Genomic DNA, 19,414 nt, shown 5'->3' with positions numbered 1-19,414 from the left:
AAAAATATGCATTATCAAACCGACTATTTTAAACGCTCAAGAGCTTTAGAGCGGTACGTCGTTAGCGTGGCTAGCACTTGATACAGGGATGCCAACAAGACACCGGGTCAGCAGCCGCGTTCTAGCCTCCCGCTTATAGAACTTACTTTCTGAACTTAACTTCTAATTAAGCCTCGTCATGAATAACGAGCGTTAAAAGATGCTTAGGATAACCAGTTAAATAAAGAAGCCACTCCATAATAAACACAAGGTGTCCGCTAATTTCCGTGCGGTGTTTTCAGCTTTACACACGGGAAAATTGCGCTTTCCACAAGGCACATTTTCGAGTAGAACTTGGGTTTAACCAATCGTTAAAAAATCTGCGTGCTGTGCACGAATCGCGTAAGGTCAGGTTTTACCCGAGAATAAAGGTTTCAGTATAATATATTCCACGCAGTTCTCCGCATACTGAAGCAATCTGCGATGAAAAATCTCATTCATGTAGGCGGAGAACACAATAGGGTCATAAATTTTCATAATTTTCATTTAAATTTTCCTCCAGCAAATTAAGTCTAAAGAGACACCGAAAAAACAATGCGAATTCAGGTGTGGAGGTGGGGAGGGTAGGCGGCGAGATGGTGTAGAGGGAGTGGGAACGTGGCTGTTCTTACATGACTGCACATATAACGCCTCTGCGGAGGTTATTGGCCTGGGCGTGACGGCAGGTCCACAAACAATCCCGTAGACCCGGATGGGTTGACCCCGTTTGGCTTCAGTGCGATCCGTCAAAAAGCGCGTATCCTGAACAGCCCGAGCGGTGCTTGCAGGATTCATTTTGGTGGATGCTCTTGACTCAGCAACAGCTCTCAAGCGGAGACATTATGCGGCTGTCGGCGCACCGATGTATTCTGCTAGCTGCAGTAGCCACCGCGATATTGGCCGGTAAGTGATGCCGTGCTTATGTTCGTCTATGCCAGCATGAACATAGCGAAACTAAAAGTTTGGCTTTATGTTTATTTAGGCGAAAAAGTTTGTTGCATGTTATGGAGACTAAGCTGTGACACGTGATAGTACCGCGTACTTTATTTTTTGTGTTCTTCGAAAAATCGCATTCTCGGACCTTCTTTTGTTTTTCTTTTTTAACGCGGTAGAGAAATTTTAGGCTAGAAGAGAATAAAATCTTTATGAGGTTTCTTGCTGTCATGTATGTATGAAAGCCAAGAAACCGTAAATGTCGATTAAGGAAAACTGATCAATATGCAACAACGCCGTGGCTGTAAGCGTTATGTTAAACAAAATGACGCTTGCAGCAAATATTCGTAATTTCTTATTGTGACTAAAATTCATTCATTCATTCATTCATTCATTCATTCATTCATTCATTCATTCATTCATTCATTCATTCATTCATTCATTCATTCATTCTCTGTAAATTCAAACAAAAGTCAAGAGATACGGTTTCGTACTTGACACAGATAGAGACAATATATTTCGTTCTGTCTTCTTGACACGGCTGGTAATGAAACTTCAAACAACAGAGAAAAAGACGTAGACAACGGAACGCTGTCGGCCCTTTCCAGAACTCGAAAGCTCTGCGACGTACACGACACGTTCGTACGAGACCGGTGAAGGGTGGCAAGGTGAAGCCACGCCGGATTGGAGATTTTTGTGAGCATGCTATGTGTCGCTGCTTCTCAGTACAGAGAGCGCATTAAATACTGTCGCGGTGCTTTTATTTCGGGCTCAAGCACGTAGTGCGACCTATATTTGAAGCGGATAATACAGGCCATCATAACCGCCCTCTGCTCAATCTGCAGCGCTTGGCCTCGTGAATAAAATTCCTGTTTTATGCTCTTTGCTTTCAGAAAACGCGACAGTGGAACAAAACATCGGCGACCGTGGGCGACAGTGCTGTCCTGATTTGAACTTGACGTTTCCGGAATTCGATGAGGAGGAGGAAGACCGCGACGAAGTTCGGACACCGCCGGTCCAGCAAAGGGGCCCCTACTACACTGCTCGCCCGGCACACCTTCTGACCGTGCGCCAATCGAGCCTGAACTACTTGCTGCGTCCTTATCAAATGCCTTACACCGGCGTTTTCCGGAGGCCCGCTATGAGGCCACACAGGCCGACAGCGCTCATCCTCCATCCACAGAGGGCGTCCGCCAACAGAAACGGCACCTTGACCGCTACTCCCGTGAGCATGGGTGGAGCCATCGCAGTGCCCCTTTACTCCCGCGTCCCCGCGTACGGTGCCCCGTATTACCGCCCCTACTACCACCACGTTTACAGGGGCGCAGCGCTGGCGCCCATCCCTGCCCCTGGATTCGTGATGCCGTACCTTGCTCCGCCTCAGACGGGGCAGCAGCCGCCGGCGCAAGTCACGGTTCCTGTGTTCATCAACGTCGGCACAGGGGGCATTCCGGCCGAGTATCCACCTGACGGTGACGGGGCTTCCGGCTTCCTGGCTGCGGTCGGAGTGCCACCGTTCAAGGCCACTGCCCCACAGACCGCAGGCTCCTCAGCCAAAGGCAACGCCTCACTCACCTCATGAAGACCTGGCAGTGGCTGCGCCGTTTTGGTGCGAGCATCGAGAACGAAGCTAGCGGTTTCGTAGGAGCTTTCTGCGATCTCAATCTCTTGGTCATAGCTTTGTTTAGAGTACATTCAGCCATCGTTTGCGAGCAGCGTACTGTTGTGGTGCTGCGTGTATTTAATTGCTGTGAGCTCCACTTTCGTCCCTTTCCCGCCTCAACATGCTAGTTGATACCATTAATAAAAGCACATCATTTGCCTTCCGCTGCCTACGCTTATTAAGTTAGAGCAGCTTAGCACTTTTGCTCCCACAAGTTTCGCACATTGCTGGCTGCTGTTAGGGGACACACCCCTTTAGTAGGTATTAACCGCGCGTTTGCTCTTCTAGAGCCACTGAAAGACATGCAAAAACGTGCTTACCGCAATACAGGGCTCCGCCACCCCACCGTTCAACTATTCTGCAGCAGTGCACATGTTAGTATAGTGTCAACTGCTGGGCTTATTTCATGTTGCTATAGCAATTTGTACAAGGAGCATCAGATTGGTTTTGGCACGCCCCACCTTACCGCGGAGTAAATAAATGCGTTGTAAAAAAATTTTCTTGAATAATAGACATTTTGTGGCAGCTGTGTTGCCAGAAAATGTCTTTAGTGTTGTGTTTTCTGTTTTGAGTTATTCTGTTTTCAAACATACGTTTTCTGCTTTGAGTTTTTCTGTTTTTTAACATACGTTTTCTGTTCTGACTACAGAAAATGTGAAAGTCTTTTTTCTGTTTTTCCAGACGTTGTTTTCGGCTTACTTATACTTTCTATTTTGATTGTTTTTTGTCGTATTTGGTTGTTCTTGTCCGTTAAACGTCCATTATTACACCAGGCGGTTTGTGAAAAATCATGTTTCTTTCAAGAAAGCAGCCAAGGAACTTTTAAAACATGAAGCTTTGAAGTGGTATAACTAGCACAGGAACTCGCTGGTGCCAGGCCGTGCTGGTCCTTGCGGGCTTCTCCTTTGTTCGGCTGCCCAAAATTCATAACTTTGATGGCTCTGCTGGAAGGAACGAACCGGGTTAAGATTAGCATACTAAAACAATCTTAACCATTTAGGTCAGATAATAAATCCATAACCAATATAATTCTACAAGAATGAAGGAAAGTGGTACAAAGGCGAAAAATCAGAGTTATAATAAAGGCGGCTCTTTTAGTAATGCATAAATCCAACACTACAGCCGCTTGTGTCTGCCGTTTGAGGTACCAGGATTAGATATAAAATGTCGGCGTTTATAAATTGCAGTGTAAAAACCAGTTATTCAGGCCTGTATCACTGTAAGGAGATAGCGCCACCCAGCGGCGTTCGTGAGGAGAAGAAGACAAAGCACGAGGAGCGCGTGCGGAGGGGAACGCGGGGCAGGTCGAAGAGGATTACGTGGCAGAGGAGAGAAGAGCGCGGTGGGCGACGGACGTGGACGAGTTCTGCTGGCTCCCCGAGTTCCGGGCTTGGGCCTTAGCCGCAGACGTCCGGGCCACCAGACCTGGACCTCCATCGTCGAGAGCCTCAACCACCAGGCCCAGGCGCCACTCTTCTCCGTCCATCGTTCAGCTGCTCCACACAGGCCGCCTCTGGCGCCTACGTGACCTTTTTCCGGGATACCAAACCTGGGAACCGTGCCGGGAGCTCACGAACGCTGACGCTGCGGTAGCGTTTCATCGACGTTGGAACGCCAAGAGACTCCTTGACTGCCCGACACCCAGCCAGTCCTCCCCGCTCGTTGCTCGAATAAGACAAGTAGTGTGAACTTTCCTCTTTGACTCTTTTTCCTGCATTTATCATAAGCACTTTGTTCTGTTCCCCCGTGTGTTTTTCCCGTGTATTGTTGCGTTGTTCTCTTGTTCCTTTCCTTTCTTCTCGCTCATATTGTAATTGGTTTCCTTTCCGTTAAAAGCCGCCTCGTTTATTGTTTGTACTTTGGTGTTTGTTGAAAATAAGACCTGCAATCTCACAGAGTCCTCACAAATTTGGCGTCCACGACAGGACGAGGTCGGTTATTATTTCTTTGCCTGTTGTGTTAATTTAGGCACAGTATGAGCGCGTCAGATTTGGTTACTTTAGGCGAGCGCATGGGCTTGTGCGGCGCGGAGTTACGAGCGTGGGTGGAGGACGAGCTTCGTAAGGCACGGGAAGAGAGAGCCGCGGAGCGTGAAGCTGCTAAGCAGAAATTGGAATTAGTGGCACGGAATTTAGAGGCGGAGCGTGAAGCTGCGAAGCAGAAATTGGAATTAGAGGCACGGAATTTAGAGGCTGAGCGAGAGGCTGCGAAGGAACGCTTGGAGTTAGAGGCGCGGAACTTGCAGCTACAAATAAGGCTCATGGAGGGTGGCGCAAATCCTCCGAGTGACCGTGGAGAGCGTAGCGTCTCATCGACCAGCTCCATTAACCTGCACAGCCTCATACCACAGTTCAATGAAGCGCGGGATGACCTCGATGCCTACTTAAAGAGATTTGAGCATGTGGCCACGGGGCAGGGTTGGCCAAAAGAAAAGTGGGCAACGGCGTTGAGCTTGTGCCTTGGTGGCGAAGCACTTAGGGTCTTCGGTCGGCTCTCGCCTGAGGATTCCGTGGATTATGACAAAGCGAAGCTTGCCTTGCTTCAGAGGTTTAGGTTCACCGCGGAAGGTTACCGAGAGAAGTTTCGCCAGAGCAAGCCCCAGGATGGAGAAACGGCCTCGCAATATGCTGCCAGGTTGTTTAGCTTCTTTGACCGTTGGGTCGAGATGCGGGGTGAAGGCCGCACTTTTGAGGTGGTTCGCGAGATGGTCGTGAGCGAACAATTTCTGAACAACTGTCATTCTCGTTTAGCCCTTTTCTTACGTGAGCGGGAGGGCAAGACAGTTTCCAAGCTGGCGGAGGCTGCCGATCATTTTCTCGAAGCACAGCGGCAAAATAACTTGTTGTTCTTCAAAGAACAGGGGGAGCATACGATGAATAAAGCCAAGGACGAGGTTTCAGGTTCACAATCTCGCCTGCGGTGTTTTCTTTGCGAGAAGACTGGGCACAAGGCGGCGGATTGTCGGACGAAGCCAAAGCAATCGTATTGCACCTGGTGCCGCGAGGTAGGACATGATGCCCAGTCATGCAAAGCTAAGAGGCCAGGAGACCGTGAGGAGTCCGCCTGTTGCATGACATCTCGATATTCACATCCCGATAGCACTGCAGTGGTAACGCGCGTAGAGGGCCAGTTGGGGGAGATGGTCTGTCCTTCCAACCCGGTGGAAATTGCTATGCCCGTGGCGCACGGTGAGGTGTTCGGCCAGTCTAGTTCGGTATTACGGGATACGGGCAGCACCGGCATTGTTGTGCGTGAGTCCCTTGTACCGGCAGCGGCGCTTACAGGGAAACAGGCTACATTATTCTTGGCCAATGGGACCCGTGTAGAAGTTCCGGAAGCGGAGGTGGTGATTTCCTCACCATACTTTTCGGGTAAGGCCATCGCGCGGTGTTTATCTACACCTCTGTACGACATCATAATAGGCAATGTCCCTGGCGCTAAACCTCCATTCTCGGTTGACCCGCCAGTTCTCACTGATCAGGCAGTTTCCCTTGCCATGACGGGTGCGGTCGATGTTCCTTCCCTTATGGTGACAGCAAAGGTTTCAGAGAGTAGTAAAAGCCCCACTCTGAACACACTCCACTTGTCACGGCCGGAGTTTCGCCTCAAACAGGAAGAAGACCCGACCTTAGAGGTGTGTCGCAGGAAGTTGGGGCAAATATTTCATGGCAAGGGACAGACCGCCCACTCCTTTGATACAGATGACGGTGTTCTTTTCCGGTCGTACCAAGTGTGTCCCGGCCAAGTCGTTGAGCAAGCGGTGGTACCGAAGGGCTTACGCACGCAAGTTCTTAAGTTGGCACATAAGAGTGCATTATCCGGCCATCATGGAATACGGCAAACAATAGCTAGGGTGCTCACTGAGTTTTACTGGCCCGGTGTACAGGCTGACATTAAGAGTTATGTCAGATCGTGTGACATGTGTCAGCAGACTGTGTCGAAGGCAAGGGAGAACAGAGTGAATAACATCATAGGACGGGAACATGTAAAATCATGGTGGAAACTGAGGTCGGTGTGGAGAAAACGGTTTCACAAAGGAAAACGGAAGTATTAGCCGGAAAAGTTCTCGCGACGGAGATGTGGTTTGATGGGAACAATGGAATACGGAAGAATGTAGCCCACACCTATTGTTGGAATTGTTTTTGTTTGTTCATGTTTGTTTTTGAGTGTCGGCTATCTACTTTTTATGTTTTCCGTGTTTCTTCGCACTCTATGGACGCTTTACGTTGACTTTCCATGTGCTCTCTGTGCTGTGTGTGCGAAGGTCTGTGAACGCTTCGAACATTGACGACCGTCGTATTGTGTGTGGTGTGTAGTGTGCGCGCTGTGGTGCGGTGTTCTGTGTTGCGATCGTCGAACGCGTCTGGTGTCGCTCTCCTGAAGTTGAGTTCTTTCCCTTGGAAAAAACTTCCGAAGAGGGGGCCTTCTGTAAGGAGATAGCGCCACCCAGCGGCGTTCGTGAGGAGAAGAAGACAAAGCACGAGGAGCGCGTGCGGAGGGGAACGCGGGGCAGGTCGAAGAGGATTACGTGGCAGAGGAGAGAAGAGCGCGGTGGGCGACGGACGTGGACGAGTTCTGCTGGCTCCCCGAGTTCCGGGCTTGGGCCTTAGCCGCAGACGTCCGGGCCACCAGACCTGGACATCCATCGTCGAGAGCCTCAACCACCAGGCCCAGGCGCCACTCTTCTCCGTCCATCGTTCAGCTGCTCCACACAGGCCGCCTCTGGCGCCTACGTGACCTTTTTCCGGGATACCAAACCTGGGAACCGTGCCGGGAGCTCACGAACGCTGACGCTGCGGTAGCGTTTCATCGACGTTGGAACGCCAAGAGACTCCTTGACTGCCCGACACCCAGCCAGTCCTCCCCGCTCGTTGCTCGAATAAGACAAGTAGTGTGAACTTTCCTCTTTGACTCTTTTTCCTGCATTTATCATAAGCACTTTGTTCTGTTCCCCCGTGTGTTTTTCCCGTGTATTGTTGCGTTGTTCTCTTGTTCCTTTCCTTTCTTCTCGCTCATATTGTAATTGGTTTCCTTTCCGTTAAAAGCCGCCTCGTTTATTGTTTGTACTTTGGTGTTTGTTGAAAATAAGACCTGCAATCTCACAGAGTCCTCACAATCACTAACTAGAGTACTCTAGATTCAATGTCACTGCTATTGTTGTGTACGCGTCGGCAGTGGGAAATATGAAGGTCTACTCGTAAAAACGTGGCACTGCGGGCCCGTCGCACGCTGGTCACAAGCACGACGGGGTTCCCTCAAGTTTCAATAACTGGTTTCAATTACAGAACGCTTCGATCGGGGCCTTAGGAGTGTACCACCGTCAGCACGCTTAACACGAACGCTCGAGCGCGTGTCTTCCACTGAGTTTAGCGGCGCTGGGGGTCGGCCGCTCGGTCTAAGTCAATTTTAGGCTGAAAGCAGGGCACAAGCTGTCTCCAATCGCCACGAAGACACTGATCGGCATGGTCTGGGATTCAGCGTCCAGCTCTTAGGGGCTGTAATATCTGTGCAGGACCCTCAATCGAGCATTCGTGTTAAGCGTGCTGACGACTGTACTGCCGACCTGCATTGTCGAGTAGACAACGCAAGCCTGCGGCGACACTTGCCCCCGTCTTCAGAGTGGCCAAAGGCACGCGGACGGCTAGCAGCGCCACGCACTTTTTTGCTACCTTTCATACTGCACGCATCTCTACTCCCATTACAACAGCGTGTGCATAGTTTGATCGTCCCTAGTGCAGCCTGTTGCAGGCTGGGACCTTTCTAAATAGCGTCGTTAACGAGTATATGTATTTAAACAGTAAGAAATATCTGATAAAGGTAAAGAACACAATTACTAGCTTGCACGCGTGCACTATATTATCATTCAGTGTCCGGCGACTACAAATTCAGTAGGGCAGTACAGTGTGCTGTTTACACTATAACAGTACCACCCGGCTACAAAACCTTCATGAAAGGAAGCATAGCAGATTATCCATGCCAGATAGGAGGAATTAGCACCGCTTACCTTCTTTCGCAAACAGTCCGGTCGGTAAAACCATGCAAAAAACGCACGTGTTGCGCGTCTGAACGACGGCAACCATCTTGAAGAGACCACGAATGCAGCAAAACAAAGGACCGCACAAAACACAATGCACATTAATCCATGTGAAAATTTTTATGCTCTCTGTTTTAGTGCACTAATATACAAACTGAATTATAATGAGTTGCTTGCATTTTTAAAGCAAGTTTTTCTAAAGCGGAAGACCACCTGACTGGTACTTCGGGTTCAGCCGCTGTGAGAACAGAAACTGTCTGTTTTATTCATGAACAAGTTTCTGTCTAGGATCGCTAACAAACATTTTCTGAGTGGCAACCGAATTTTTCTGTAAAATGTGTAATTTTACACACATCTTTTACAGTGTGGGCGGCCATAGACCCGCTGCATTACACTGTCGTCTCACCTCGCGTGTGATTTATCCGTCACGATCGAACCGCCACGTTGGCTCAGCGGTTACTGCGTTCGGCTACTGAAGACTATCACGTGGGATCAAATCGGGGTCTTGGGTGCCGCGTTTCGACGGAGGCAAACATACGCCGGTTCTCTGTGCGATGTCCGTACACGGTTAACAACCCCAGGTAGCAAGATTAATCCGTAGCCTTACACTGTGGCGTCACTTTCTCTCTTCTCTCTCTCAGTAAAACCTTCGTCCCTGCCATTATGATGCGGTACGTTCAGGTGTGCACCGAGCATGAAACAGTCTCTGCGCTTTTTCCTTCCTTGCAATCAGTTATTATTACGTAATGGACGTTTCAGCATGGTGCACGGATTGACCCTAACTTAAATTTTATTTTGAGGAGATAATGTAACGCTCTACACACCTTTTTTTGTTTTGCAAGTGGCTTGCACCTGCCGCAAGTTTTTACTTCACAGCTTTTCTCGCTTTGTTTATGACACCAAAAACGACAACGTAATAAAACTGGCAAGTTCTAGGGATCTCCAATAGAGCTAATGACAATCGGTCGATTGTCGAACACGTTTCGCCGAATATATATAATTTAAATTCAACGTTTGATCGTTGGAAACGAGGGCCCAAACACAGATGGCGCTTTCAAAGACGAATATATCAACAAAGAGTCACAATGAAGAGGCCCGGGAACCATGCACTATAACATGCACATTAAAAGTTAGATTGAGTGCGACAGGAAAGGATGTCCTCAAAAAATACTCTCATACCTCGGATGCACGTTCGGGAGACCTCTGGAGCTCATTTAAGAAGTCCTCATAACTTAGCATTTCATAGATGCACCGTTTTCTCTTGCACTTCAAAGTCGGCCATGGGCTAAAATTTCAGTACTATAAGAGCGCTTTCTCTAAAACTTGAAGAAAATTTTCTCAGAGGCTTAAGATCGGCAAAGTGCACAATGGCTTAATTACCTGAAGAAACCTGACTAGGCTTACCTTAGTTTATGTGGCATTTTTGGAGTCCGAGAAGATTTGGTGAGATTTGAAGGAAAGAGGTAACACATATGAAGGAAAGCGCAGCATCAATGAACTGATCATAGCTCTCCTCTCTCCAAGCAAATAAAAGTATTGCCACATGAGCTGCTACTCAATCACAGCATCCACAAGCTTTAAACAGTAATCATAAGCATGGACGGGATAACTATAAATAACAAAATTTACCATCTAATATGGGGCAGTTGCCAATTCAGAATTCTAGAAATAATCATTTCTTAAAACTTTTGAAACCAAATGTAAAAGTTTGATACTAAATCACTTCGCATTCAAAATTTCTACGTTACAGATAATCTATCTGATTCCAGAGATAAACAAGACAATTAAAGTAAAAATAATATAGCCCAGTATTTAAAAAGAAATAACCAACGAAAACAGCTGAATTAAATACAGCATAAAAATATTGATATCACTTCAACAAAACCTTTAAATCATTAAGAAAAAGCGTCGCAGACCCACATGCGCGCACACCACGCACGCACACACACAAACACAAACTGCCACACACGCGCACAAACAAAAGCGCACACATACACACAGTCGCGCACACAGCTACACACGAGCACGAGCACATACACAAACACACACTCCCACAGTCATGCGCACAAGAAACACAAATACAAGCATGCACGCACAAAATCACACACGAACACACACAGAGAGAGGCAAACTGAGTAGTGAATTGAATCAAACTAATCAACAAATAAAGAAGCTAGAGATAACAATGGCTTTTAAAGATATTTTTAGCACATCTGGACAGGAGAAGTCCGAAAGCAGGTTTTTTTTTCACGCCAATTTTCGCCGTAAGCTAATTTCACTTCAGGCCGATTAATAATTTTTAGAGGAAAAGCTCTAATTCACGACCAAAGCTGCAAAAGCCGTTTATCGCTGAAGCCTGACATAAATAAATAAATAAACAAATAAATAAACAAATAAATAAATAAATAAATAAATAAATAAATAAATAAATAAATAAATAAATAAATAGGTAAAATATATATTGCTGCGATCGCGTTTCCAACCAGTGGTGGCGCGAACAGATCAGCTTCGGTGGCCAGCGCACGTGAGCACTATGTTATCGGGGAATATTTTTTTTTAAACATGATATTTGTTACACTGAAATTGCGTTCTGGTTATATGAACTATTTACAAAGCTTTCGGGGAAAGCCACGAAAGACATCTCAAAAAGAGCAACAGAGCACTAGACGGGAGGCAATGCTGAGCACATCACCAAGAAGGAGTGCCACTCAGGTTTAAATCTATCTCTTCAAACACTTTTCTCAGATGAGCAATCATCTGGCAGAAATTAGATTGCGTCGAAAAAAGTAATTCACAGTGACGGTCCCTAACCCCAGTTTTCTATAAGCTGTGTAGTCCAGTCAGAGAAAACATATTAAGAGGTTCATCAACATATCGCACTCCGGTGAGGTATCGTATTGTATGACAAGCCAAATAAATTCACCTTTTCAGTGTCCTTAGCAAGACATACCAGAATAAAATAGATGATTCAATGTTCAATTGTTTAAGGAACATAACAGAGGCGGCAGTTCAGAGATGACAAAGAACTTCCCTTCTTCTGAAGCCCAGAGCTTTACCTTAGTCTACTATCGTCGCCAGATGTGTGAAGCAAAACCATGAGCCAACCAGGCTAATCACATGCTTTCGCATGTCTACTTGGTTTAACTACGTTAAAACCGTACCATTTTTTTTCATTTCGTTGGTCGTGGATGCCACATTAAGCGGTCAGGGCGTAGATTACTTCGCTCTTTTAGGATTAACTTTTTTAACACAGCGATAAGTTCAAGCCTGCTACGTGGTTAAATTTCGATTATTGAACGTTTATTTCATAACTGAGCACCGATACAGAGAGAGGAGGGCAGATGATTCTTGATAATCACAAAGTGAACAGAGGAGGGGAAAGCCTCAGGGGCACCTTCCTTGTTCACTTTGTGATGAGCCCCCGTACGGTACTCGAAAATGTTAGTGTTAACCGAGCGCGGTGTTTCTCATATTTAAAACGGGAGGAATCCTGCAGGTGTCACGTGGACATGAGTGAGCCTACATTCTCCACTGAAATATTTATACGAATGCGAAGTGCGCAATGAAAGAAAACAACGCAGTTTTTTTTTTAATTTGTTACTGGAGGAAGCAGCATGCGCGCTCCTTGCACAAACGGTCTATAGTGACTGAGCGCAACAGTGCGTGACGTTTGACCGAACAATGACCTATGAACAATGCCCCCATTGTGATGTACGCCCGCCGACATAGAAATAAAGCCATACATTTACTGAGAAAAAGCAGTATGCATCATAACTGACACGGTAGGCTAAAAGGGCCATGAATCTCGAAAGTGCTCCTCTTAGCACCAATTCCTGTTAATCCCGGGTCATAACCAGTGGTTAATTAGACGGTAGTGCTCAGTTTTTCGAATCTAATGTGCAGTAGCGACAGTGAAAGTCGTCAGAGACAGGAAGACAGAATCGCCGGCCGCAAATCAGGAGACAGGGCTGTGCCTTTAAAAGGGCTTCTTGCCTCTGAAAGCCGTGCAAAAAAACATGTCATGCAACCGACCAGGTCAAGAAAAGCAGGGTGGGCTTTTAATCGCTTCTGCAGTCAGCTGCTGTGCACGGGGCGTCATGCACGCAGCAGACTTCACTCATAAGGCGCATGTGGATTGAACAATTACTGAAATTTCAAGTGTAAAATCAGCATAGTGCAAAATCAGCGCGCCGTAGTTGGGGGTCCCCATGGCCGATCTCGCGTTCTGCAATGTTTGACGCCATCAATTTTTCTCAGCATGACAATCTATTGATTTCCCTGAACTCATTATAAGCTTCCCTTGGCGCCCGCCTGGCAAGAGTCACTGTCGACAGAATGCCGACAAGGAAAACTCGCTCGTCTTCATGAAAATACCGCACAAGCCCTCCACGCTAGGGCGGCGTTGTCTACGACACAAGAAAAAGTTTCGTCGCCAGTCATAACGGTACCTTTCCTGCAGCTCGTCGGTCGCCCTCCCAAAGTACGATAGCCAATTGTAAACAAGTAGCATACGCAATGACTGAGGTAAGCTAAACTCTTCTAATTTAGTTTCGAATAAAAATTGGGCGCCCGTTATTTCCTTATACTGTGTGTTGAAAGTTGAGGCAATTTGTTTGGTGGAAAATTGAGCAATTATGCGAAATTTGTCTAACCTACGGAGTCTTCCCTCCGCAATTCGGTACGCTTGCGCTTGGTACAGCGAAGCTTCAGCCGAGGAGGCCGAAGCAAGCGAAACAGATGAGAAACAAGGAAAGACAAGTCCTGTTTACTGCAACGGAGACTCGCCACTGTGCTTGGGATAGTGATTAGCTCCTTTCATGACGCTCGATTACGTTTGTTGACGACTAAGCAAGAGAAAGCTTCTATCAAGTCCACCTTGGATAATGCCTTGCATGGATGCAAGAAGACAACGGGGTAAATGAAAGTGAGGGAGGCGCAATTTACGTTGAAGCAAAAGTGTTCTTTGGAAGGCCGAGCGACCTTTTTTTTTTTTTTTCTTATTCTGCCTGCCTCCCGCGCTCTCTCTTCCTCATTTCGGACACCGCTGAGCCAACAAGACGGGGGCGTGGGGGCCAGTTCCCTGTTGATTCACCCTACTTTCTGACTGGTCTGCTCGGAGGCGAAAGCTCACGGTGTTTGTCCAGACACCTGACGGATTGCCGAGCGCCGGAATGGTGCCACTTTCTTTTTTCTTTTCTCTGGTGCTGTTGGCTTAGCACGACACGGCGTCCATTTTCGAAGCCCTGTGAGGTGATTCATATTTTGGAGGGCGGTGACGCTTTTCCTGGGGCACGTCGTGGGCGCGTGGGTTTTATTCTCCAGATTCTGCCCGCCTCTTTCAGAAAGCACCGAGGCGCCCTGTGCTACCGTACTGCTGCGCTTTCGACAATGAAATGTATTCGCGCGGAATTTCAAGTCGCAGCTGTTACTATCGCCATGACATACATGATTTCTATTACATGTAAGTTCCGTAGTCAACATGACCCTTTGTTATAGGTACTTCATAAAAGTGTGTTTGCACGCATATGTTAGTGTTCCTGCGTTTTATTGGAGTGTCGGTTCTACATATAGCCAAAATGTAACTACCAGGAAGGCTCTCTAGAAACTAGACAGCTTTTTCAAGTGGCTCCTGAGGTATTGTTAAATTCTATGTGGTCATTAATTTGCCTTCCATTTCAAAAGCTTCGAAGTGAGAGGGTTTTCTGCAGTATTCTCCGGCGTATTATGTATGGCATCTCTGGCGCTCAGGGTTGCCGAATGCAGCTTGGCCAGCAGACTGTTAGCCGTTTCAAAACAAGCACAAATAAGCGACAGGGCCCATCTAAAAGGTTCTACAACACGATGAAAGTTTAACGGAACAGTTTACTGTGTCCTATTCTTTTTCTCAAAAGCAATTTTTATTCTTGAAACATATATGCACGTTAGAGGAACACGGACACCAATCTTTTAAGCACTGCTTTTTGCTGGGAACAGCCGCAGGGCTTGGGGAACGGTATAACTGGAGGAGATATGCCAAATTGTGCGTTGAATAATATATTACAGCCTTGTCTTTTGCCTGCAGGTTCGTTTTCTGTTGTTGTGGTTCTGTCTGCTTGCGAGCGTACGTGGTTCGTAGCGGTCCTGTGATCTCTAAATTCCCTGAATATGTTCCTAGGTGACTTTTTGTTTGCAGCCCATCAAGGGACTTAAGTGATCCCCAGCAGCTGACGGAGACAACGAGTGAGAAAAGGCATTATTTAGCGACCGAGATCGAAGCAACGAACGCGCACGAGGCTTGTGGTGGTTCTCTCTCCTATCGTTCTACGCCAGAACCCGAAGAAACTGTAATAGAAACAATAGCTGAATAGCAGGAGCCGATTGCACCAAGAATTTACTCTCGGGTTGAGTTTACACACGAGAGCAAATTGTTTACGCAAGCTACCGCAGGACTGTAAAAAATTACTTTAAACACAAGGGCATGCCTCACCCAGGTCTGTCGCTCCTCTAAGGTCCTGGACACTGCAATCGTAAAAGAAAAACAGGAAAAAAATTGGTATCTTTGCTGTTTTAGTAGGCACACAAATTAAGACTGCTTAATCTTTTCAATACGTTAACCAAAGGGACAAAGAGCTTTCACTCACAAGCAAAATACCGGAACTTTCTGAATGAGGGATAGCACAAGCCTCCAGAACTCGCTTATATTGGGTTGTGTACAACTTGATGCGTCGGTTTTGTCAGTTGGCACCTGTACAGCCTTATTAGAAAGGCTTCGGTCCACAGTATTTGCTTTTGAGTCTTGCAGTACAGTCCTAACGACTTTTTTATGGGACAAAATACCTTAAAAGGTGATTACGATGGTTGTCCTTGTTCTGCAGAGGTTTAAACATTTAGGAGTGCCAGACGGGCTTCACTGCACAGTTTAAAACGAAACCATGTGACCTGAACGCTTTCCATCGAGAGTTTACATGCTTAAAAAACAGATATCTACATGTTTTTGGAATTTGTATGCAGCAACAGCTTTGCGGTCGGTTCAAGCCTTAGTAGTAAACATGTCGACACTTCAGGCCGCAGAGTTCTTACTGGATGGTGCACTGCTGATTACTGTGTTTGAACAGAGTGACGTTACGGCATTTATGCATTAAAAAACATGCTCATCGTCTTCGCATTGCGCATTAGCTAGCATAAATGGTAGCTAAAAGCTAGATCCTGCTCTTGGTTCAAACGAACCAAGTGGTCAATCGAAGTGATCAATCTATTATAAAAGAATGCCTTTCTTGCTGGTTGTTATTCCCAGAGATTGGGGGGGGGGGGGGGGGGGGGAGTTGAAATGGCACAACAATGCTGGCAAGAGTGATGCGTTTCCTGGAAGTTGGGTTCCTTAGATTAAAATTAATACACGGACATTCACTAAAGTATGAACCGAGGAAATAAAGCTTTTTACGACGTCCCAAAGAAAAAAACCAGCCCTCATATCCGTCTTCGTTCAGCAGAACCCGAAATATCGGCAGTGATGTAAACCAACAGAGAACGCGAGTACTTTGCCCCTCACCACTTCAGAGGTTTGAGCTGCTAGGGTTGCTGCCAGACCTGCACTACAAGTCCCAGGGTCAAGCCGTATGGTGGCCTGCGAACTTTTGAAAAGGATGGTACCGTCTGTACAAGGCATAGTATCAATGGCAAGAAATTCATGGTGTCAGTGGCATTCGGATGCGCCTGGAAAAGCACTATTATTTTATGGAGTACATGCGCTGCTCTTTGAAAACTAACAAGTGGACTGCACTTTTATTTTTTGTGTGTGACTCAAGGTGTTAGGCTTCACTTGAATCTTGCATAAGCTACTAGTTGGGAGTTCTCTCTCTGCTTCTTACTGGAACTATGAACTTACAACGTCACTGAGACAACAATCACATTCAATAGTGCTTTATCGACAATTCGGGCCAAAAAAAAAACAGAAATAACAACCTTGGGGAGAATAGCGGTATGATCCACACATCGCAAATTATTACGGCAAAAAGACTTGCACGATATGAATAAAAAGAAGCCACTAGAAGGATATGGTACAAATCGCCAGGATGTCACTTGAAATTTGAACTCCGCTGTGCAATGAAGAAATAGATGTGTTCAACGATCCTCGCGCGATGAGGTTTTAAAGGCGGCTACCTTGCTTTGAAATTCACGGAGTTACCTCTTCTATGCTAAACGATGCCTTTAAAACACTGGTTTTAGTGCTACTGAGTGTTTGAAAATGTACATACAAGACATACAAAACTTCACTTTCTCTCTCCATATTATCCTATTAACCTCCATGTTTTCGCCTCGTGTTTTGTCATGTCCATTATCTCTATTTATTTCATTAGCTTCATTTTGATTTAGTTGCACTTACTAACTCATAGGCAGCAAGTCTCCGTTTTGGCTCCAAATGATATCATACTTGTAACGATAGCATGGGCTCTCAGCAAGCTAACTCGTTCCACTCGAACCAGTTGGCTTGCTATTAGCAAATGAACTCGATATTTCACGGGTCCTGCGTCCACCACCACCACCACCTGCGTCCAGGACGTTAATACAAGCATTTTAAAGTGCTGCGTTATTTTAGATATTTTTTTTTCTCATTTCGAGCTTCAGTAGCCTCTATTGGTATCATGACACTCTTCTGTTATATCTATATTATATAAAATCTTCTTCACTAAGCCCTACTTGTTCGCCGTACTCCTTTACATTACAGATGCAGCTTCTATACGAGAAAAGGCGTTTGTCCCCCAACCCAAGTGGACAGATACCAGCGACTCACAATTACGTTTAGTAAAGAGGACAGCGAGAACCTTCCTTGGCTTTAACGGCGAAGGCCTCCCGGCTTTTCTGAGGCCACAGAGAAACCAGGGTTCTCGCCCTAGGCCAGTTTCGCTGGACGAGAAGCGGGGTAATCGTAGCCCACCGAAGACTTCTAGATTTCAAGGCTTTCCGCCTTTCCCGTCAGTTTTCAGTGATGCTTACATTCCCACTCCATTGAAGCCTGAGTTTCTGGAAAATATTCCAAGGCTGTGGAACCCGAGCCCTGGGGATGGCGAGAATAAAACGCCTTTTTGGCACGGCGTGTACGTTGTGGTCCCCGGCGGAGCTCCAAACATGACAGGGCGTTACTGGTGTTGGAGCTTCGTTTGGCCGCCAAGAAGAACTAAGACCACAAAGCCACCCGGCAGTAAACGGCCGGGGAGTGCTACTCAATCGCCTGGTGAAAGACGTCCAGAGTTGCCGAAGCCCACAGAATCACCGCCTGAAGATCCTCGTTCCGAAGTCACAGAACCCACTATCCCCACAACGCCTTCGGATGGGGATGCTGCTGAAACGCAAGTCCCGCAGAACCCGTCCGAGGAAGAGACTCCCTCTTCTACAGAATTTGCGACCGTCATGCCCCGTGCTGGCACGGCACCGACCACTGAGATCACCAGATTCTCAGATGTTCCTACCAGCGCTCCTGCTACGACGAATGGACTTGAAGTCGAGCAAGCCGAACCGAATCCTACGCGACCTACGATTTCTGAGCCGGCGGTAACAACAGAATCGTCTACAGCTACGAGCCCCCCGGATGAGCAAGGAGTTCAGGGTGGCACTCCGCCGCAGGGTTCAACGGTGTCGGCTACCGACACTAAAGGCACAGACAGTCCAGGCACAGACAGCCTAGGCACAGATACTCAAGGCACAGAGAGTCTAGGCACAGACAGTCCAGGCACAGATACTTCAGGTACGGACAGTTTTGGTACAGACAATCCAGGCACAGATACTCCAGGTACGGACAGTTTTGGTACAGACGATCCAGGCACAGGCAGTTTAGGCACAGACAGTCCGGGCACAGACAGTCCAAGCACAGACAGTCCAGGCACAGCCAGTCCAGGTACAGACACTATTGCGCCTTCCGTAGATCCATCAGTGAATGAAGTCCGCCCAACTGGCAGTCAGAGTCCTAGTGGTGTTCTCGACAATGGAAAAGTGGGAGTAGAGACGCGCAATTACACCGTCAAATCGCCCGGAGTAATAAAGGATGCCTAAAGGCGGTAAGCGACAAGAGTTTGCACTTGTTTAGATCATTTATCAAATATTATAAGTGATCAGTGATCAGTGTACAATAAAAGCAACAACAAAAAAACGAATGAACAAGAACTGTTGTATTTTAGGCGAGCTTGAAAGCAAATTTGAAACGTAATCAGTAACCACATTAAGCGTGTTTAATACGTTTCCGTGTCTTTATGGGCCAAGTGCTGTTGCACCCCACAAGATTTAAAGAACAGAAAGTAATCAAGAAGTGAATGCAACTGCTATAAGTACCGAGGTACCTTCGGATGAAACACGTCACTTCTGTTGTAGGTCCCCAGTGACACTGCAAGCGAAAAAAACTAGGCAGATAGCAGCACGACTCTCGCTCTCGGTAAGTGGAATAAAAATTGGAGGAGGCACTTAACCTCCGCCTTAAAGGTGTAACGCAATAGCTAATGGGTTAATGCCCATATATGCAGAATTGCGTATTCCCTACTTAACATTCATAGATCCCTGGGAGTCCTCATACTCCTCCTGGCGCAGTGGTGCAGCGGTGATCCAGGTGGCTCTTCCCAGCAACCTCTCGCGACCAGCCATTAAATTTACCTGCCACCTGCCACGGTGGAAGCTTGCTCACAATCCGCTGGACAGGTTGTGATGACGCCGCACGGTCACGTCACCTGGTTGGCCCAACTACCTCCTAGGTTGCTTCTCTAGGGATTTTTCAGTTATTTTTGTTCGCGGTCAATGACGCC

General features: G+C 47.0%; 2 protein-coding genes across 2 annotated transcripts; both read left to right on the top strand.

The window, feature by feature from the left end:
- The first annotated feature begins 860 nt into the window (after positions 1–860).
- Positions 861–2,588, top strand: LOC149352715 (uncharacterized). Its single transcript, XM_089577234.1, has 2 exons — positions 861–921; positions 1,845–2,588. Exons 1-2 carry the CDS (start codon positions 861–863, stop codon positions 2,531–2,533), a joined length of 750 nt encoding a protein of 249 aa, XP_089433360.1. The 3' UTR covers positions 2,534–2,588.
- Positions 2,589–13,950: 11,362 nt separating this feature from the next.
- LOC149352714 (uncharacterized) lies at positions 13,951–18,740 on the top strand. Its single transcript, XM_089577233.1, has 2 exons — positions 13,951–14,109; positions 17,353–18,740. Exons 1-2 carry the CDS (start codon positions 14,037–14,039, stop codon positions 18,672–18,674), a joined length of 1,395 nt encoding a protein of 464 aa, XP_089433359.1. The 5' UTR covers positions 13,951–14,036; the 3' UTR covers positions 18,675–18,740.
- Positions 18,741–19,414: the final 674 nt, after the last annotated feature.

Source organism: Amblyomma mixtum, chromosome 3 (assembly GCF_055824585.1).
Source record: "Amblyomma mixtum isolate Tamu chromosome 3, ASM5582458v1, whole genome shotgun sequence".
NCBI classification, from domain to species: Eukaryota; Metazoa; Arthropoda; class Arachnida; order Ixodida; family Ixodidae; genus Amblyomma; species Amblyomma mixtum.
Note: the sequence above shows the minus strand (reverse complement) of the source record. Positions and strands in the feature narration are given on the sequence as shown.

What these genes read in the sequence shown, in the direction of transcription:
- LOC149352715 (XM_089577234.1), top strand. Translation starts at nt 861, where the DNA reads ATGCGGCTGTCGGCGCACCGATGTATTCTGCTAGCTGCAGTAGCCACC. An exon ending in AGCCACCGCGATATTGGCCG is followed by an intron (nt 922 to 1,844) that starts GTAAGTGATGCC and finishes CTTTGCTTTCAG; the next exon opens with AAAACGCGACAGTGGAACAA.
- LOC149352714 (XM_089577233.1), top strand. Translation starts at nt 14,037, where the DNA reads ATGAAATGTATTCGCGCGGAATTTCAAGTCGCAGCTGTTACTATCGCC. An exon ending in ATACATGATTTCTATTACAT is followed by an intron (nt 14,110 to 17,352) that starts GTAAGTTCCGTA and finishes TTTACATTACAG; the next exon opens with ATGCAGCTTCTATACGAGAA.